Raw genomic sequence first — 17117 nt, forward strand, 5'->3', positions numbered from 1 at the left:
GTGTTCTCAAGAAGATGCTACAATTTGTCAGAAAACAATAATAATCAGAGTTTATTCAAACTGTAGCCTTTCTGTTTAATTAAAAAATGTGGGTATCAAAATGAAAGTGTCTGTGTACTGTATAAGTGCAATGTATAAATTCATAAATGCATTTCAAAGTACAAAGCTTTAAAAATATGTGAATACCCTTGGTATTAAATGTCTATTTATTAAATAATGACATAGGTTTTAGTTTTTTGGTTATTTCATTGGTTTAATTATGTTTTTAAGATTATTTTAACATATTTATATTTTTATTTAAGATAAAAGATTAATGTTATTGCTGCTTTTAAAAATGTATCTTTAATAAATAAAATGAGTGGGTTTGAGAGAGGAGTAAAATAATCTCTCACACGTCTACCAACCAACAAGGGAAGAAATAAATATCAGTCAAAACTAGTTTCATGTTAATACAGACAGAAATAAAATGGAAAAAGTATTTTAATTTTCAAGAATGAATGTCACATTTTTCTGTTTCTGTGAGAAAGATTACACTATTTAATTTTTACATGCACTCAAAAATGTATATACAAATATAAGGTAATAATACTATTATTACCAAAATAAGTGTATTCGTGTTGTATAGGTTATGCTTTTAGTTAGAATATCACAACAAGAATATAGTTTTTTGGTAATAATGATTTAAAGGTATGAGTTTATTTTGCAAAAGGAATGAGCTGCTTACCTTAGCAACAACAGAATTGGACAGGCTGGTTTATTAGACAAAAAGGATGAGAAACTCTTTTCTCATGATGGAGGTGGAGATGGAGGTGACGATTCATTCACAATATCTATCTCCTGATACATACAAATACTTCCACAGGAAACTGCTATGTTACAAAAAACAGATACTGTTAGTATACAGAAATACGGAGTGGGAAAATATCTATTATAGTCAAAAAAAGTTTTATTAAAGTTGTGTATGAATTGTGTATGAAGACAGACTCCAACAGTGTTGCGTTTTGTTTAATAAAATTATCTTTATCGTTGTAGTTGCTGATGTTTTCTGTGTTACATTAATCCTAGAACTGGTTATATTATATTATCAATTTTATTTTAACAAACAACTTCCGGTAACCGTAGGCTACTGTCCAAACAAGTCAAGTGGTGAAAAAGAAAACCTAATTAGAAATGTTTTGATTTACTGTTTGTGCTAGTGAATGTCGTTCTGTTCGTTCTTTTTCTGCTACATTGTTGTTGGGTAGAAAAATCCCTCATGGGAAAAATTGTTCCGAGCCCGAGGTAATATCTCGGATAAGCACCCGATCTGAGGTAGCAGGTACTGTACCTGTAAGGTGCTGTGTGATTGCTCTAAGAGGAGGAAGCAACCATTGCCACGATCAATCACTGACGTGCAACATTGTAATAAAGGTAACTTATGATGCTACAGTGTTAAATTCTCATTTAAATTAAATTAACCTTAAGGTCTCACTACAGTATATGTTCCGTAGCGGTTGTAATCCAATTTCATGCATATATAGAATATTTGGTTAAGAGATGTCCAGTAACGAGAGTGATGCTACATGTACAGCATCCGAACGGAACATGATCTAGACAAAAGAAAGTTACAAGCTTTATAATGTTCAGCACACATCGTCCTAACATCAAAACAGTTCAATTAAATTAATTTAATTCATGTAGTCTACTGTGATGTAGACGCAGCGCTGTTCTAGGTCTGTAGTCCCTGACACTTGTATAACTTTGTGAAAATGCTGAAGTACGATGACGTTATCACGCTAAACTTGACTTTTGCTCTTTGCTGTCCTCATATCTTAGATTATTAAACAAATAGGCATCTCCAAGCCTGGGAAGACTCTGGAATACAAGACACCTGCTGGATAAGAACGACAGTAAATTACATATGCACGTTAAATTAAAATATTTGGTACTTACCAATAAGAGTAGAAGTTAGTAACGCATAAATAATTTTCTCCGAATTTCAATTCAACGATGTGTCCCCTACACAACTCTCATTCAATGCACCGAGTTTAACGGTAAATGCGAAGCTATACGTGTTATGATGATACTTACTGTATCTTTAGATTGTTTGTGGGAATTGATGGTCTTTTGTTAAATCTCAGGATTACCCTTACGATGATGGTCGCTGCAAACTAAATATAAAAAAATATCTCTACATAATTTAGCCTTTTCAGTAAGTAAGAAAAAAGTATAATAACAATTAGAATAATAATAACAAGAATAATAATATCAACAACATATAGTTACACTGTATAACTGAAGTTAAACATCGAATTGGTTCAGAAATATTGCCATTGAATGCCTCCCTAGGGATCCGGGCTCAGAATTGGTTAATAATCTGCAGCCTTTGGTAAATTGCTGAATTCCAGATGTTGAGCATCTTTGCTTTGCTCTGTGCTTACCAGTTCTCTCAAACCCGATTGGCTTTGAACAAAGGCATCAAATAGCCCTGCCCCTTGATTGATGATTTAATTACCCATACAGTAGATAACTGCATAAAGATAGAGGAGAAAAATATATTATTTACATAACCAATCACGGCGTTTCAAAGGTGGAGCTTCCTTTCCTGCCTGTGTTGGTATACAGAAAATGGAAATAGCTTTACACACCGAATAAATAAGTGAAGAAAAAAATCAATGAAAATAACAACCACACCCCTTAAACTCAATAAACCGCATCTCTGGCACAAGAAAAGGGCTAAAACACACGCCAGTTTCTGTTTTTAGCAACCATACAATAATAATAATAAAAAAACTACAGCAAATAATTTTGTTCTTTTTCTAACCTGTTTTAACTTTTTACCGTTAAACGATACTTTTCACATTTCATACCTCGCCCCAGCTTGATTTGTCCCTAACAAAACTAGTTTTACTTTGTAAAGCAGCACTTTTACTACTAAATGCTATTACCCCGTTGTTGTTTAAATATATAATATGTATTATATTTAATATATGCGCTATAACTCTGCCGTTAGTGGTGCAAGTTGTTATAAAAACATTAATTTAGCAACAGTGGCAAAACTTGCAAAATCACAATCCTAAATAGACATATCCACCTTAACCGACTTTAACAACGAGGTAAAGCTTTCTAAATTTGCGCTAGTTATGCTGTTTTAATCCTGCAATATTAAATGAATGAAGCCGGGCAGATAACGGAATGGGAGTAAGTAAGAACACACAGGCATCTGCAGACAGCAGTTGAGCACAGACTGAACTTCGGATGCTCACTTGCAAGTAACAAGATATTTCGGCGTTCTGTTTGTTGATCCTGGGGTTTGTAAGGGTCAGCTAGTTGCTACAACATAATTTCCGTTAGATCCCTTTGTCGTGATGGTTGTGGAGGCTGGGGGCTGGATGGGGGTGTTTCAACTTTCTTCAAATATTATTCTTGCTTGACTTGCAAGGTAATCCGACTCAGCTCGTTTCTCCCAGATCATACCAAAAAAAAACTTGATCACGTTTTCCAGAAGATGCTCACGTTTGGTTCTCCTCAATTATCCCTCCCCGTGAAGATAGGTGGCGTGTGTTTCAGGGTCTCTCCTCTGTATTACAGAAAAGAAAAAGAAAAAAATGTCATTAGAAGAGGCGTAACACGTCAGTCCGTCCCCAGGTTTGTTTCCTGGAGTGGCTGAAAGAGATCAGTCCTAACCTGCCCAGCAGGAATAACGGTCCTTCCTCCAACTCTTTCCAAGGCTTATAACTGTTTCGCAAGGATCTTCGTTTCTCCAAATTACTATTTCTCCATTCTGTTTTCCCCCGCCGAACTGTTTGAAAAGACACTCACGCAAATATATACCAGGTAGGTGTGATTTTTAAAGCTCTTTTTCCCTAGATAAGGTAATCATTTTATAGAGCTAGTCTCGCATGGGTTTTGGTGGATTTTAGTTTTATACGAAGCTTTTTTCCCCCCATTAAAGTTTGTCTACCTGTCTGTACAGGTAAAAAAGGTGTGTATTGCACAACGAAAGAAACTGCCTAATGATTGGGACTGCATTGCATACTTTCATATGTGTATTATTTTTATGTTTGTGCTTATTTCATTCGTCAGATTTGTCTATTTCTAACCAAAATCAGACTCCGACTTTCCTCATTTTAATATCTACTTAAGTAACTTCTACAGACGGATTTTAACAACATGCATTGCTTTTTTTTATTGTGATTTGCTTTCTGTTTTTTTTCCGTTTAAAATGCGTTTTCTATAAATGCAGATAGCACAGTTTAAACTAGACAAGTTTAATTTCAGTATCTTTCTGTCAAGATACCTGTTTAAATAACACGCCTATCAGGGCATGTGATAAATGTTAATGTATTCATTTAAATATATGAAAATACATACTTTTGTCATGTTCGACAAAATTCTACTTTATGAGATTTGGGATTTGGGTCATTTTTACTTAATATTTTCAGATTCCATTCTACTGTGTACCATTGAAGGGCATCAGATTTGTAAGTGTGTGTTTTGATGGGTCTTAGCGTTCTTGTTTGTTTTTCCTGTCATGGTTCGTTTCTCGTTGTAAAACAACAATATCCAGCAAGTCCAGCCAATATTATGAGCATTGGAAATAACCGGCATTTAAAGAGCTTCACGTTTGCTAGTCGTTTTCTGTGTTCTTTTTGATTTATCAATTTGCATGATACTGAATGAAAACTGGGAGGCTGGTAGCGGCATGTAGAAAGTTTTTTTTTTTCTTTTTGCTTGCTTCAAATGTAAGAATTGCCTGAGCTGTGAGAAGTTTTAGTGCATGTCACGGAATGTGTAGGGAAATATATATGCATAAATTGATTTTTGAGAGCTACTTATGTCGTGAAATTAAACTCATTTTAGTGCCTCATTCATCCACTAGCTTTCCGTCCTTCTTTCCTTAGTAACAGCATCGATGAAAGTATTGCATGCACGTATAAACTTATTTTTTATCTGTGATTTGAAGTCTGAGCGTCTGTATGAAATATCTTTCATACAGTTTTTTTTATTTCGTGCAGTGTGGTTTTTGGCTTGGAGGAAAAGGGGTTAAGTTTCGGTGTTTTAAACATCTTTTACTGCCATGTGTTTGTACTAATCCCTCAGCCACTCTCCTAAAGCTGCTGTTGCATCTCCTATCAAACAACCTCTCATCATAAGCACAATTCCAAATTTCCCCTAAAAGCTATCAATTCTGATTTATTTTACTTTTTTATTGACACGTAACAATGGAATTTGTCATTCCTTACGTGAAACGAGGCCATGCTGAGCTGCTGAGTAGTCCTCAATATAATAACAGCAAAATATTTTCTGGAAGAGCTGTCGCCCCCAAAAGTGGAAAAGAAACGCCAGTTTCATCCTCAGGAAACCAAATAAAAGAAAACGGCGACAGTAACTGTGCCTACTTGAGTTCAGCTAGTTTTGATCATTCTGAGAAGCACGTAAAAAAGTTACCTACGTGCACAGACGAAAAAAATACAGTTGTGTTTATCAAACTCAGATTAAAAGACCAAAAGACGCCTAGCATTTAAATTAAATAGTGTAAAACAGCATTCCCCCATAGGCAGTCATTGTGAATTATGAGTCATCTTGAAGGTGCAATACTCTCTCTCCTTCTGCCTCTCTCTCTTCTCTCGCGTCTGTGCTCTCTCTACTTAAATGTTCCATCTGATCAGTTTCAAGAAAGATCAAGTAAAGATAGTCAAATTTACATATATACCTTCCTGGATATAATATTCGGGCGTTACTGTCATTAATGATATTATTAATAATGATATTCTTCTGTTACATTTGGCGCCCTGTATTTAAATGGGATCTCCCAGTGCCCACATTGTTGCTGTGTGTTTGGTTGTCAGATATTGAGCCTGCGTGCTGCTGATTCAGGGAGTCGAGTCCATGCGAACTGCAGTCTGATCTACTCTTATCAATGAAGCAGCAGATCATGGCGGATGGCCCCAGGTGTAAGAGGCGAAAACAAGCCAACCCAAGAAGGAAAAACGGTAAGAAAAAAAAAAGAAGAAAAGAAAAAAAAACTCTGTCTTTTGAATCTGTGTTTGAAAAAAAAACTAAACCTTCACTGGCTTACAGGACGTTCGCAGTGGTTGAAGGGGGATCGCCTGTTGTATTTTCTTCACGTTTCAATGGGAGTTGAGGGCAGTCACAGGGAAACTGTTAAAAGGGGTTCGTGTAGTGCAGCAACCCAGGACTGTTCTACTGTCATTATCCGTTTCTGTTCTGGCTTGGCGGATATCTTTGCAGACAGTCTTCGGAACTGAAGTTTAAATAGCGGAGTTTTTTTTTAAAGAGACTGACACGGTGTGGGGGGAAAGAGGAATGCTAGAAAGTTTGTGGGACTTGAAAGTATAACGGTCTGCTTGGCAGTCTATTCCCACTAGGTAGAAAACCGTTATGTGACTTCTGCGTGTGTCACTGAAACTTGTCTGCGAAGTTGAAGTACCTGTGGAGTCGCCTGGTCCACAGGTCGGGTTCTGTCGGTAGCCTGCGGTCCGCCTCACTCGGACCGGACTGCGGTCGCTGGTCCAGTAGGACTACCTACGGGTCATTGTTTCTCACACACCACCCCTGGGTTCGGTTTAGCGATCCAGACAGGATCGCTACCATTCATTTTTTTAAGGCAACTACTTTTCTTTTCGTTCGCTTTCTCTCCTCTTCTAACATTCTAACATTTTTTTTTGGTCTGAAGCTTTGCGATAAAGTTCCTCCTTAACTCGGAAATAGCCTGTATTCTGATGGTCGACACGACAAGCACTTTATCTGATCGTGCAGAAAAAAAACAACGAAATGTCCGTTGACTGAAGTTTACATGTATAGGCCTATGTTTGTATAAATATATAATACAGATATATACAGAGTAACCGCTAAATGTGATAACTAGTAAGCTACGACTTGCAGCTTTGCACGCTGTACACGAAGGTGCAGTGATGTTTCTCTGCTTATTTCTTTATATTGAGCATTTTGCCAAAACGCATTTTGTGTAAAAACGAAGGGAGACTTCCTATCATTTAATCTCCCTGTTTGTTGCCGTTTTGGGGAGCGGTGTTATGTACTGGAGTTTTTGATCCATATGGGGGAGTGACTGAGGAATTTTAGAAAAGCAGTTCGCTCGTCCCCAGCTCTGCTTTTGTGTGTCTTTGCCTGTGCCGAGCATTTTAGCAAAACACTGTAAACTGCGTCCAACAAACCGTTGCGATTGTGTAGGCTGAACTGATACCAGGGTTTAAAAAAAATATTTTCGTTGTTTTGTCCTCTTGAGATGACACTAGTCAGGGGGATCGCATTGATCAGATTTTTTTTGTCTTGTTTTTGTGATTTTTTTTTTTACGCTGGGAAATTAAATGTCATATTTCCATTCGCCTCTTAAGCTTAGCTTCTTTTCTTTATTAAATGGTGGGTATCGATTTTCTAAAATCAATGTCAGTAGTTGAGGGTCTTTTCTGCTTACAAGTAGCTGGAAGCACGTTGCTGATCTACTGAGTAACAAAAGCTTGAGTGGACCAGCTCCCTTTCCACAGTACAGAGCACCTCTTAGAAAAAAAGCTCAGATTCAGATTGAATAAACGAATCGCGGCTGTTTTACGGTGCTTTATTAATGATCATTAGTAAGGATGTTCATAGCGTTTTTAAACGTAAACGTTGTGTGGATTTTCTGGCTAGGACGCATCGTTTCACACTAACCATATATATTTCCCCAACTCATCTGAGCTAAATGATATTAAAATACCATTTATTGTGTAGAGATACCATTTATACTGGAAGTAAAAGGCTATCCATCTTGCAACAATTAAAGTCCAGAAAACAAGGTGTAAATCAGAAAAGCTTTAAGGTTACATCGGAATATCTCGTATATCCTGTATACTTTCTACTTTTATTCACTTTAATGTTTTAAATACAATTAACGGATAAAGTAACTCTAGTTAATAATTCTACTGTGGTTAGTAAACAATGTGTTTCTTTTTAAATTTTCTCTCTTGTCATGCGATGCGTCCAATAGCTTCTCCTTTGGGAATGGCTTGGATTTATCTGAGCTGAGTGGATTTTTCTTCTCCTCTGGATTCATGGAAAACATGTCAGAGCTGAGCTTGTGTCTACGCTGATAACACTAAATATGATGATGCTTATCAGAGGGATACAGAAATTCCTTGAATTGAAAAAAAAAATCACACAACAGAGAAAGGTGAAGAGAAAAAAGCTGGAAACCATACGTGAAACAAAAAAAGTGAGCGAACCTTTTGATTAACAGAATAAACATTTGTTTTCTTTTAGAACTTTGTTAAAAAACACAATATGGAGTCTTGAAGTCGAAGTACTTCAGGGCTGTGTAATACAAATTGCCAAAAATATACTCAATCAAGAGGGTACAATAAAAAAGATTTTTTTTCTGACTGTATTAAGAAGCGATCCGAGAATCTGGATTAAATAAAATGAGCTGTGAAAGAGGAATATTTCAGGGGAGTATCGCATATAAACAGTGATAAACATCATTGTTGAAATCATCGGGATTGTGTTGTGCCTGTCAATTTCAAAGGGTTAAGTCAGATGATCTGGAGTCGCCTGACTCACTTTGTAACTTTGTAACACTTTCACTAAAAAAAAAACTCCCCGTTATTTTATCAAAGGGTTCCTGAGTGCATGGTCTTTTCTGTAAAATAAATAGATAAACAAATACTGTTTCTGTCCGCGTCTTTTGAAAGTATTCCTTAAATATAATAATCCGAACACAAATAAATCATAATGCCAAGTAGCGTGGCGTCATATTTAAACGGCAACTCTCGCTTACATCTGGTATCAGAAATAAAAGAGTGTTTATTTCGTGACATCAATTTTTTGTGCGTTTGTTTGAAGAAGCAGTACGGTCTTCAACAAGTTTGGTTTAAGAAAGTAACAGTTTGTTGATCAATCTGTGGAAGTGGTGTATATCCCTTCTTGGAATTTAACCCTTTCGAACCTGAACAACTCTAATTGATAACTTTTAAATAGTTTATGCCCCTGTAATGCAAACACCGGATTTATTTTTTCTCCTCCGAAGTGCACGCCAGTTAAATCTTACTTCTCACTTTACTACTGTTTTGCCTCTTTTTTTTTTAAAAAAAAGACAAATGCACCCACCATCTTCTAAAAAACAAAACCCGAAATGAAAGGTCACTGGCAGTTCCAGGGAACATGATATTAGCAGCCCTGCAATTCTGTTGCAGTTTTCCACCCCTCCAGGTGTTGCAAAGTCACATCCAGCTGTGAGGGTTTGCTTGGCTATTTGTAAGTACAGCTGTTAAAGTGCTCTCCGAACCCAGAGCCTTCAAGACACTCAGCACAATTGAAAATAATTCATTTACGGGGAAGGATATTTTTTGTTTTTACGAAAATTCCCTACTGTAAATTTACTACCAAATGCTTTCCTCTCGGTGGAGACAAATAGGTTTAATAATTGACTCTTTTTCATCTATGTGACATGTATGTGCATGTAATATATATATAAACTAGCTTATTACTTATCTAGAAGGGTGCAGTGTTGCATGCTGTATCACGATTTCTTGAGTGTATCATGTGAAAGTGTGGAGGACCATTTCCATTATTTAATTGATTTGGTTTTCTGTGTCAAAAACCCATGGTCTGTACACAATACACAGATACCGTATTTCAGTTTGCAGCCTGTCCTCAGAATGTATATGCTGTAATCTTGTTTGTTAAGTTTCTGTAAAGTTCCCGGTACAATACACGTTTTTTGAGATTTCCTGTTACACAAAGAGCTATTCATTTTCAATCAACAGAAAGCCATTCAATAATAGATGTTCCCACTAGAATATATTGATTACATAATTTAAGGTAAAAACCAGCTTCTCTCTGGCTCCAAGAGTTTAATACAATACTGTGAGCATGATTATAAAAGCCTTGAGCATTCATGCTAAAGGTATAAAGGGGGCCTACTAATTCTTTTGCTGCAGCCCTGCTTTCAACCCAAACAATGGCAGATTCCTTCCAGTCTAAACATTTTGTCCATCTCTATTATTCATTTGCTTTTAAGGTGCATTTGCTCCCTAGTTAAAAAAGGCTCCCCTCTCACCCTTTTTTCATGAAATTCTCTTCCCAAGGTAGGCAGTATTTTGCTGCTGTCACAGGAAAAAGGAGAGCAAGTTTGCAGGGCTCGCAGACAATTGATTGTCAGTCCTAATGTGTTTCATTTACATGTTTATAACGTCAATAGTGCTGGGGTGTCCACTGTACCATTCACTGCACCATTCCCACAAGGGTGCAATTGTCTGGGCGGCCAAAGCAGTTACCTTTTTTTGGCTTGAAAAAATGGGTAGGGAGGTTTGCTGTGCATTACTGTTTAGAAAAGGATTATTTTGTTTAAGCAAGTGAAATAATTACTGCAGATCTTATGAGCCAGCAAGAAATAATCTCTGTCAAACAGGATGCCACAGTATTTGGAATGGCAGTTTGGTGGAGGTGGTCAGATGCCTCAGTGCAAACTAGATTTTATTAATCCACTGCTTAGAAGCAAATGCATAATTCTGAGTGTTTTTATTAGACTCGTGATGGCATTTGGTGACTTTGACAACATGCCACTATTTTGTGATTATAAAGATATACAATTATATATTGCATTTATTTCTGGTTGTCAAAAGGAAAGCTTAGCTCCTGCGTATTTTGTACACACTTTGTAGTGTTTTTTTTTTAGTTTCATAAAACACAATATGTTCATCTTGGAGAGTCATGTTTCCCTGTGATGCTCGTTTTGTTTCTGTATCGTTCAGACCAGTAAATATGGAGTCATATTGTGTTCTGCTGAGAGTTCTTTTTCAGAATAATACATATGAACATAAGCCTTCAACTAATCACTCCTGTTTATACAGTTAAACCTCTAGAAGCTATACACAGCAATTATTGCCTTAAATGTTACAGCATAATGAATTTTTCTTGTGTACGTAAAAGTACTCATCAGGATTATACATATTTCATACCTCAGAGAGGTATTTTGTATGTTTTGTATTGCAGCGAAGGATTTTTAACTCATTACTTCCCAGATTTGTCACTTGGCCAGTGAGCAGAAACTTGAGGATCAGTTTTAGGATCTATGGTTGTAGGTGCAAATGTGTTTAAAAGCTTGATTTCACTTTAAGAATGGCTGTTCATCTAATATGTAAATTCTAGGTTTCTAGTTAGATGCTGTTAAATACTTTGATTACAATTGAATTCGTTTTTTAAGGAACTTCAAAATAAAACCTATCCCCAATGTTTTCATATTTCTGTAATCTAATATTGGCAGGGATGGCTAGTATGCATTTAATAAGACTTATTTAAGAAACGTGCCAACATTTTTTATGTATAATTAGAAGTTCAGTGTCACAGTGATAAGAGTTAGACTGTATGCCTTAAAAGCTGAGAAAGTAAGAGTCTTGCAAAATGACACACTCCTAAATTAATGGTAAAACGAGGGAATTGTTCGCTGTAGATATGCTAAAAACTTATATAAAAAAAGATTTGGTGAGCTCAAAGCTTTTGAGAGGGAAAACTGAGGACAAATAATACAATAAAGCATACTAGACTGTTCATTTTTTTTAAAAGTCCATTGATTAAACAAACCAATTGAAATTAAACCACGGTGTGCTACCTGTTATGTACCATATGAAACAGAGCACCATGTGTCTGTTCTTGTGGAGCTGTAATTAGACAAAGATCGTCACACTGCAACAACCCGATCAGGCAAGTCATGTAGGATAGCAGACAGAAAAAAGATATTATTCCTTCTACAGTTGGAAGCAAATAGAAAACTTTTTTAAAAAATTTGTTGTGAGGTTTTTTTTTTTTTGTTGCCTTGCCTGTGAAGATATTTTCGCCTAACGGGGAGAACACACACAGCAGAGGCACCGTTAGCTGAACCCCTGACACCATGGTCTTTGGAATGCCTTAGGTATGATTTCACTTTCGCTCACATCAATGCTGACCTGAATGCCTTTCATATCTGATCCGCCGTGTCTCTCCCAGTAAACATCCCCCGAGGGGAGAACAAAGAAAGGAGCTCTTCTTCTTCTTAATCACAATTCAGCCCTTTCACCGCCAGCAGGCTACATTTGCATTCAGCATCAGAAAGCCGAGATGAAAAGAAAAAAAAGGAGAGCGAGAGGAGCAAAAAAAAAGCAGAAGGGTGGGTGGTGAGCAAAATAACTTAGGTGTTTGTGGCTGTTTGTTGGGCCTCCCCTGGTTACAAGCCTTATATAGTTTATACCCTACCCGGGCTTGGCTCTCCTGACAGGCAGATAGTGTTACAAGATGGCATGCCTGTACTATTCATGGCCACTCACTCTAACACTTGAGAAAAAAAGTGTCTGAGAGGGATCAGATTCTACTTTGAAAAGTCCATAATAGTTAGGAGCAGGTGTATGTGTCTGCGATTGTGTTTGTAATTTTGAGAAATAATGGGGAGCCAACTTTAATGTGTCCGTTCCTCGGGTAGAATTTGATCAGGCTGTATTCTTTCTTTCTGATCATTTTTTTGTTCCTTCTTGAAATTGCGTTGCATTTCAGCCTGGCATGTTGTTTGCGGTCAGGGATTAGCCCACGATCTTTCAGGTAATAATAATTATTATTACCTGATACTTGATATACTAAAGACCATTTGGCTGATATATCCATTAAATTTGCAAGCAAATATTATACATGTGCATATTTCAGTGCTTTTTGCTGTCATACAATTATTTTTGTTTTTTTTCCATGTTATTCTTTAAATGTTACAACTAATAATTATCTTTCTGAGTTATCAATAAAATATATTGTTTTACTGCATAATGATAGGCATATATAATGGTTTTTAAGATCTTTTGAAATTTCAACTTAAAGGTACTGCTCAGTGTTTATTGATGTCTCAGATCCTTAGATCAGTTCTCTCAGTTTACTACAAATCTAATATAATCTTTACTATCAGGATTTCTTCACTAAATCCATTTTTACATTTTGTAACAACAAACAAACACTTGCTCTTTCAAGTTGATTTGTCAGATATCTTCATTGTGTCCAATTTCTTTCACCTCTTTTTTTAAATCAGTCAGAATCATTTATGCAAATCCTTAAAAAGCCCAGAAAGGGGATGCTACAACTTTAAATGAATCATGTGATATGAATTCCAGATTTTTTTCCCAGAACTTTTTGTAAGAAAGGGGATTATCTGTACACCTTCCCCCCCCCCTCCCCAAGCTGTGGAGGGATTTAGGCAGATTTACTTCAGCAAACACCTTTGGACACTGGGGAAAGTAGGAGTCTGTTTGCAAAAGGAGCCTTTTGTTCAGTGAGGTGCAGGGATAATGCTTTACCAGGCAGGCGTGATATTAACCCATGCACTAATGCCAGTGAAACTGGTTAACTCTTTGTGCACACACTTTCACTAGGAGAGGTGGTGCTGCATGCCACAAGAGTTCTCTGCTCTGGCAGTTTGAACCCTGCATGTGGGAGAGCGGCTCTCTACAGAGTAAGTCAAACACGTGCTGTGTACAGTCCAAGGAAGTTCAGCCCCCCGAAACTGTCGGCATTGTAATTAGTATTCAAATTCAATGTCTTCTAGTTTATTTGGTTGATGTTTTTTTTTTCTATTTGCACCCAGAGCCATTCAGGCGAATTTCCGTCCTCAAGGGTACAACAGCACCGTTTCACCTGGGACTTCAGTGCTTGACCTTCTAGTTCCAAGCCCAGGACCTTATACACTCCCCTTATATACTTTAGACAGTCATGGATACGTACTTGGTGCTTGCTTTCAAAGCTGAAGATCTGAAATATTGGGGCATCCATTGCTTCTCAGTATACTCTGCTCTTATCTGAAGACGTGATGCCGTCTCAGATTCAAGCCGGCATTATTTTTAACCAGCAGACAGCGACAAGCACTGTAGATGCTGCCATATTTTGTCTCTCCGTGTCCTCCACACTCATGACACCTGTCAGTACGGTTGACCGTGGAGAGCCACTAGGGGTGGTGATTTTTGAGAGTCGTCAGCGGCTAACAGGAATGTAGCATTAATTATTACACTGGGATAGATCTGCAAATCAGCATCACTGGTTTGCACGCTTACTCAATTGGTCAGAAACAGGAAATTAAAAATATATCTCAGAAAACACCTTTTTCACTCGAAATCCCTCACACCAAGAATACTGAGTATAAGCTGAACCACAGATATCTTTTAAAAAAAAAATCAGGTAAAGAAGATTTTTTTACACACCTACATCTTAATTTGCCAAAAGCTTTGAGTACAGCTTTAAAGAGAACAGCAGTGTTTTGGAGGTAATGCTTTCAGCGACGTATGGAAGTGATTTTAAAAATATTTGTTTATAATTAATAGGCCAATTATGGTGAAAGGATTCTTCTTTTTGTAGGTCCCTAGTAAAATGTATGCCCGATTAGGAAAAAGAAGGATTCATTTATTTACTTAAGTTCCTTGTGTGTTGTTGAAAGTGCAAGTTGTCAGAATTCCAGCAGCTAGAGTGGTGTGAAATAGTAAGAGATACAAGGAAAGTGACAGAATTAAAGGTGTTGGCTGTGTTGTTTCAGGCTGTAAACTCCTCTGTCTCAGAATTCTTGTGATTTGACAGTTCATATCTACTTTGCTTTAAGGTGGCGTCTGTTGCTCTGTGCCATCTCTCTTTAACTTAAATCACAGAGACTCACTGTGCTCTCCTCCTCCTGTTCTCTCCTCTCTCTCTGGGCACCATTCAACATCTCGAGTTTCACTTTAGGTTTAGAGCTACCTGCTCATATTCGGTATTAATATGTACATCCTCTACAGCCAGAGGAAGCCATATCTTTGTTTATGACACTTACTTGTGATTAAATCATTGTTTAAAATGTACAAGTTTTAAGGATTAAAGAAAGTAGTGATGATCTCAGGGTCTGAAACAATTGAAAGCTAAAAACCTTATCTTTCAATGTTTGTTTTCTATAAATTGTTTCCTTTTGAAAGTCATACAGTAATCCTGCATCTGTTGTGTTAACAGTTCCCTCCTGAATTGGAAAGTGTGTGCTTTGAAGCTGAAGTTTGAACTGAGTTGATACCAAGTGTATGAAAGATTAGAGCATCATTTCAGTGTTTAAGAGAAAACCGTCTCTTGATAAACAGAAGGAAAAAATGTTCTGTGCCCATTGCCTTTTTCTGACTTTGTTTTTGTTTGTTATACAAATCTTAACTGTTTACAATAGCTTGCCTGTAATCTTTAAAATCCTCAAGTGTCAACTTTCTTGTTTGCAAGATAGAATAGGTGAGATTTACAGCAGTTATCCAAGCAGGTGTGAACTAACATTTTGATTCATAATTTTACATATATGAAAGTTTGCAAGTGTATGCTGTATAAATTTGCATTTCTCGAAGTATATTTTTTCTGTTCCAATTTGGAGAAAAAAATCTTTTTTTTGTATATTGGGGATGTCTGCGATATCCCGGTGTGCATGTGTACTAGCTTGTCTTTCAACAAAAGATTCCAGAAATCCTAATCCTATATCCTTCAAGGTAATTTCAATATGTGTTATTTGTAACTGTGTCTATTTTCCTCATGAGTGAGTAGAATACACTTGCGCAACATTTGCAGCATCACATCCCCCATAGCCTAAACAAGCCTTTTGCAAGGTCAGGAATAAGACACGGTAAAGGAAATGAACACTCCTAATAGCAAAGATGATAATGATGAGTTGTGAATTACCTGAATATCTCATTTCAAATGGAAATGTGACTCAGATTTGTATACAGTATAACTTATATAAATATAGTTTTTATTCTGTTTAGCCCTCTCAGTAGTTGTGGGTTTGGTCTTCCTCCTAAGACCCCATTTAAATCCAATTTTGCTGAGCCCCTACCTGTGAAATTGATCTGATATGTTTTAAAAGAGTGCCTGAAATGCACTGAGCTTGTATTTAGGAAGGTGGGTAAGCTCAAACCTTCTTTTTATGTCTGCTGAAGTCGCTTAATACATTTCACCAAGTCCAGAACACACACATACATACACTTTGATGTATGTTTGATTGTCGGGTGGAAGAGCACTTCTGGCAAGGTCATGGACACATGGAACAATCAATAGCAGATCAGCAGATTAAGGTATCATGACATCTGGAATCACATATGGGTGAATACCTTCTACAGTAGGGGCTTTTGACAAGCAAGCTTTCCGTTATTGGAACCTGTTTCATCAGCTCTGTGCTATTAATGGCATGGACTGGAGATTTTTTAATGCAAAACAACTGGTGTTGTCTTATGTAAAGTAACTTCCAGCTGAGGAAGCAGTTAATTAACGTCTGAATTCTTTCTTTTTGTCTGTACATATAATTTCATCATATGATTGAGTTGCTGGAAATTTGACTGCATCTCCATTGTTTGTTATCGGTTAAATGCTCATAGGAGTTAATGATATTTCTTTCAACCTTTTTAGTCACCTTAATACTTTTAATGAATGAGTTTTTAAAGTGTCTTGGAATGGCTTTTGAATGCTAGTAAGTGTGTAAATTGGTTTAATCATTTACTTAACTTACATTATCTCAATTTGAATTCTATTTATAATGCACAGATTTCAGGACTCAGCGCGACTGCAACAAAACTGGAAAAAAAATCTTGTTTTTTAAATGTCAGCTATAGAGTAGTACATCTGTAAAGACAGTGTGTGAAACAGTCTTGCCTTATAAAAACTCAGACATAAACTCACGTGCTAATAGGTTCTGACTTGAGGTAGAGCTTTGCTGAACGCCCAGTATTCCAAGGCTGTCAAACAGAAATGTCAAACAAACACCTACTCCGGTACAGGGTGATAATCACAGAGACAGGCTGTCTTCAGCCTTTCCAAGACACTCCGTCTACCCTCACACACTGAACACTGATTTCTGTACCTGGGAGTACTGTTTACTACATATTAATACTTACAAGCGCTAAGACATCTGACTATATGCTGGTACTCCCAGTTTTTACTAAGAAAAAAATATGTCCTTATCAGTAATGTGTCTTGTTCCAGCATTCCAAAGATTAATTCTGTATCTCTTTGTTTTGCTTAGTTCTTCAGAAATGAAAATAAGTTAGGTCATCAAAACAGCTTTTAAACTTTAAGAAGTAAATTTTAGCAGCACTGCACTGTAATGTTTTATTGCTTATATAGTGAATAGCATA

General features: G+C 36.8%; 1 protein-coding gene across 3 annotated transcripts in view; it reads left to right on the top strand.

Annotated features, from left to right (window-relative positions):
- The first annotated feature begins 3190 nt into the window (after positions 1 to 3190).
- The window catches only part of LOC148822452 (zinc finger E-box-binding homeobox 2-like), an 81151-nt gene continuing 67224 nt past the window's right edge, over positions 3191 to 17117 (top strand). For 2 of the 3 annotated variants that reach the window (XM_088929912.1, XM_088929915.1), the window contains exons 1-2: positions 3191 to 3816; positions 5832 to 5975. In XM_088929912.1, coding sequence (XP_088786038.1) covers positions 5903 to 5975 — 73 coding nt within the window. In that variant the 5' untranslated portion in view covers positions 3191 to 3816; positions 5832 to 5902. Of the gene's footprint in view, positions 3817 to 4424; positions 4464 to 5831; positions 5976 to 17117 lie in introns of all 3 variants that reach the window. The other variant, XM_088929913.1, reaches the window with a different exon arrangement.

This window comes from Atractosteus spatula, chromosome 13 (genome assembly GCF_055471065.1).
Source record: "Atractosteus spatula isolate fAtrSpa1 chromosome 13, fAtrSpa1.hap1, whole genome shotgun sequence".
In the NCBI taxonomy this organism is placed as follows: domain Eukaryota; kingdom Metazoa; phylum Chordata; class Actinopteri; order Semionotiformes; family Lepisosteidae; genus Atractosteus; species Atractosteus spatula.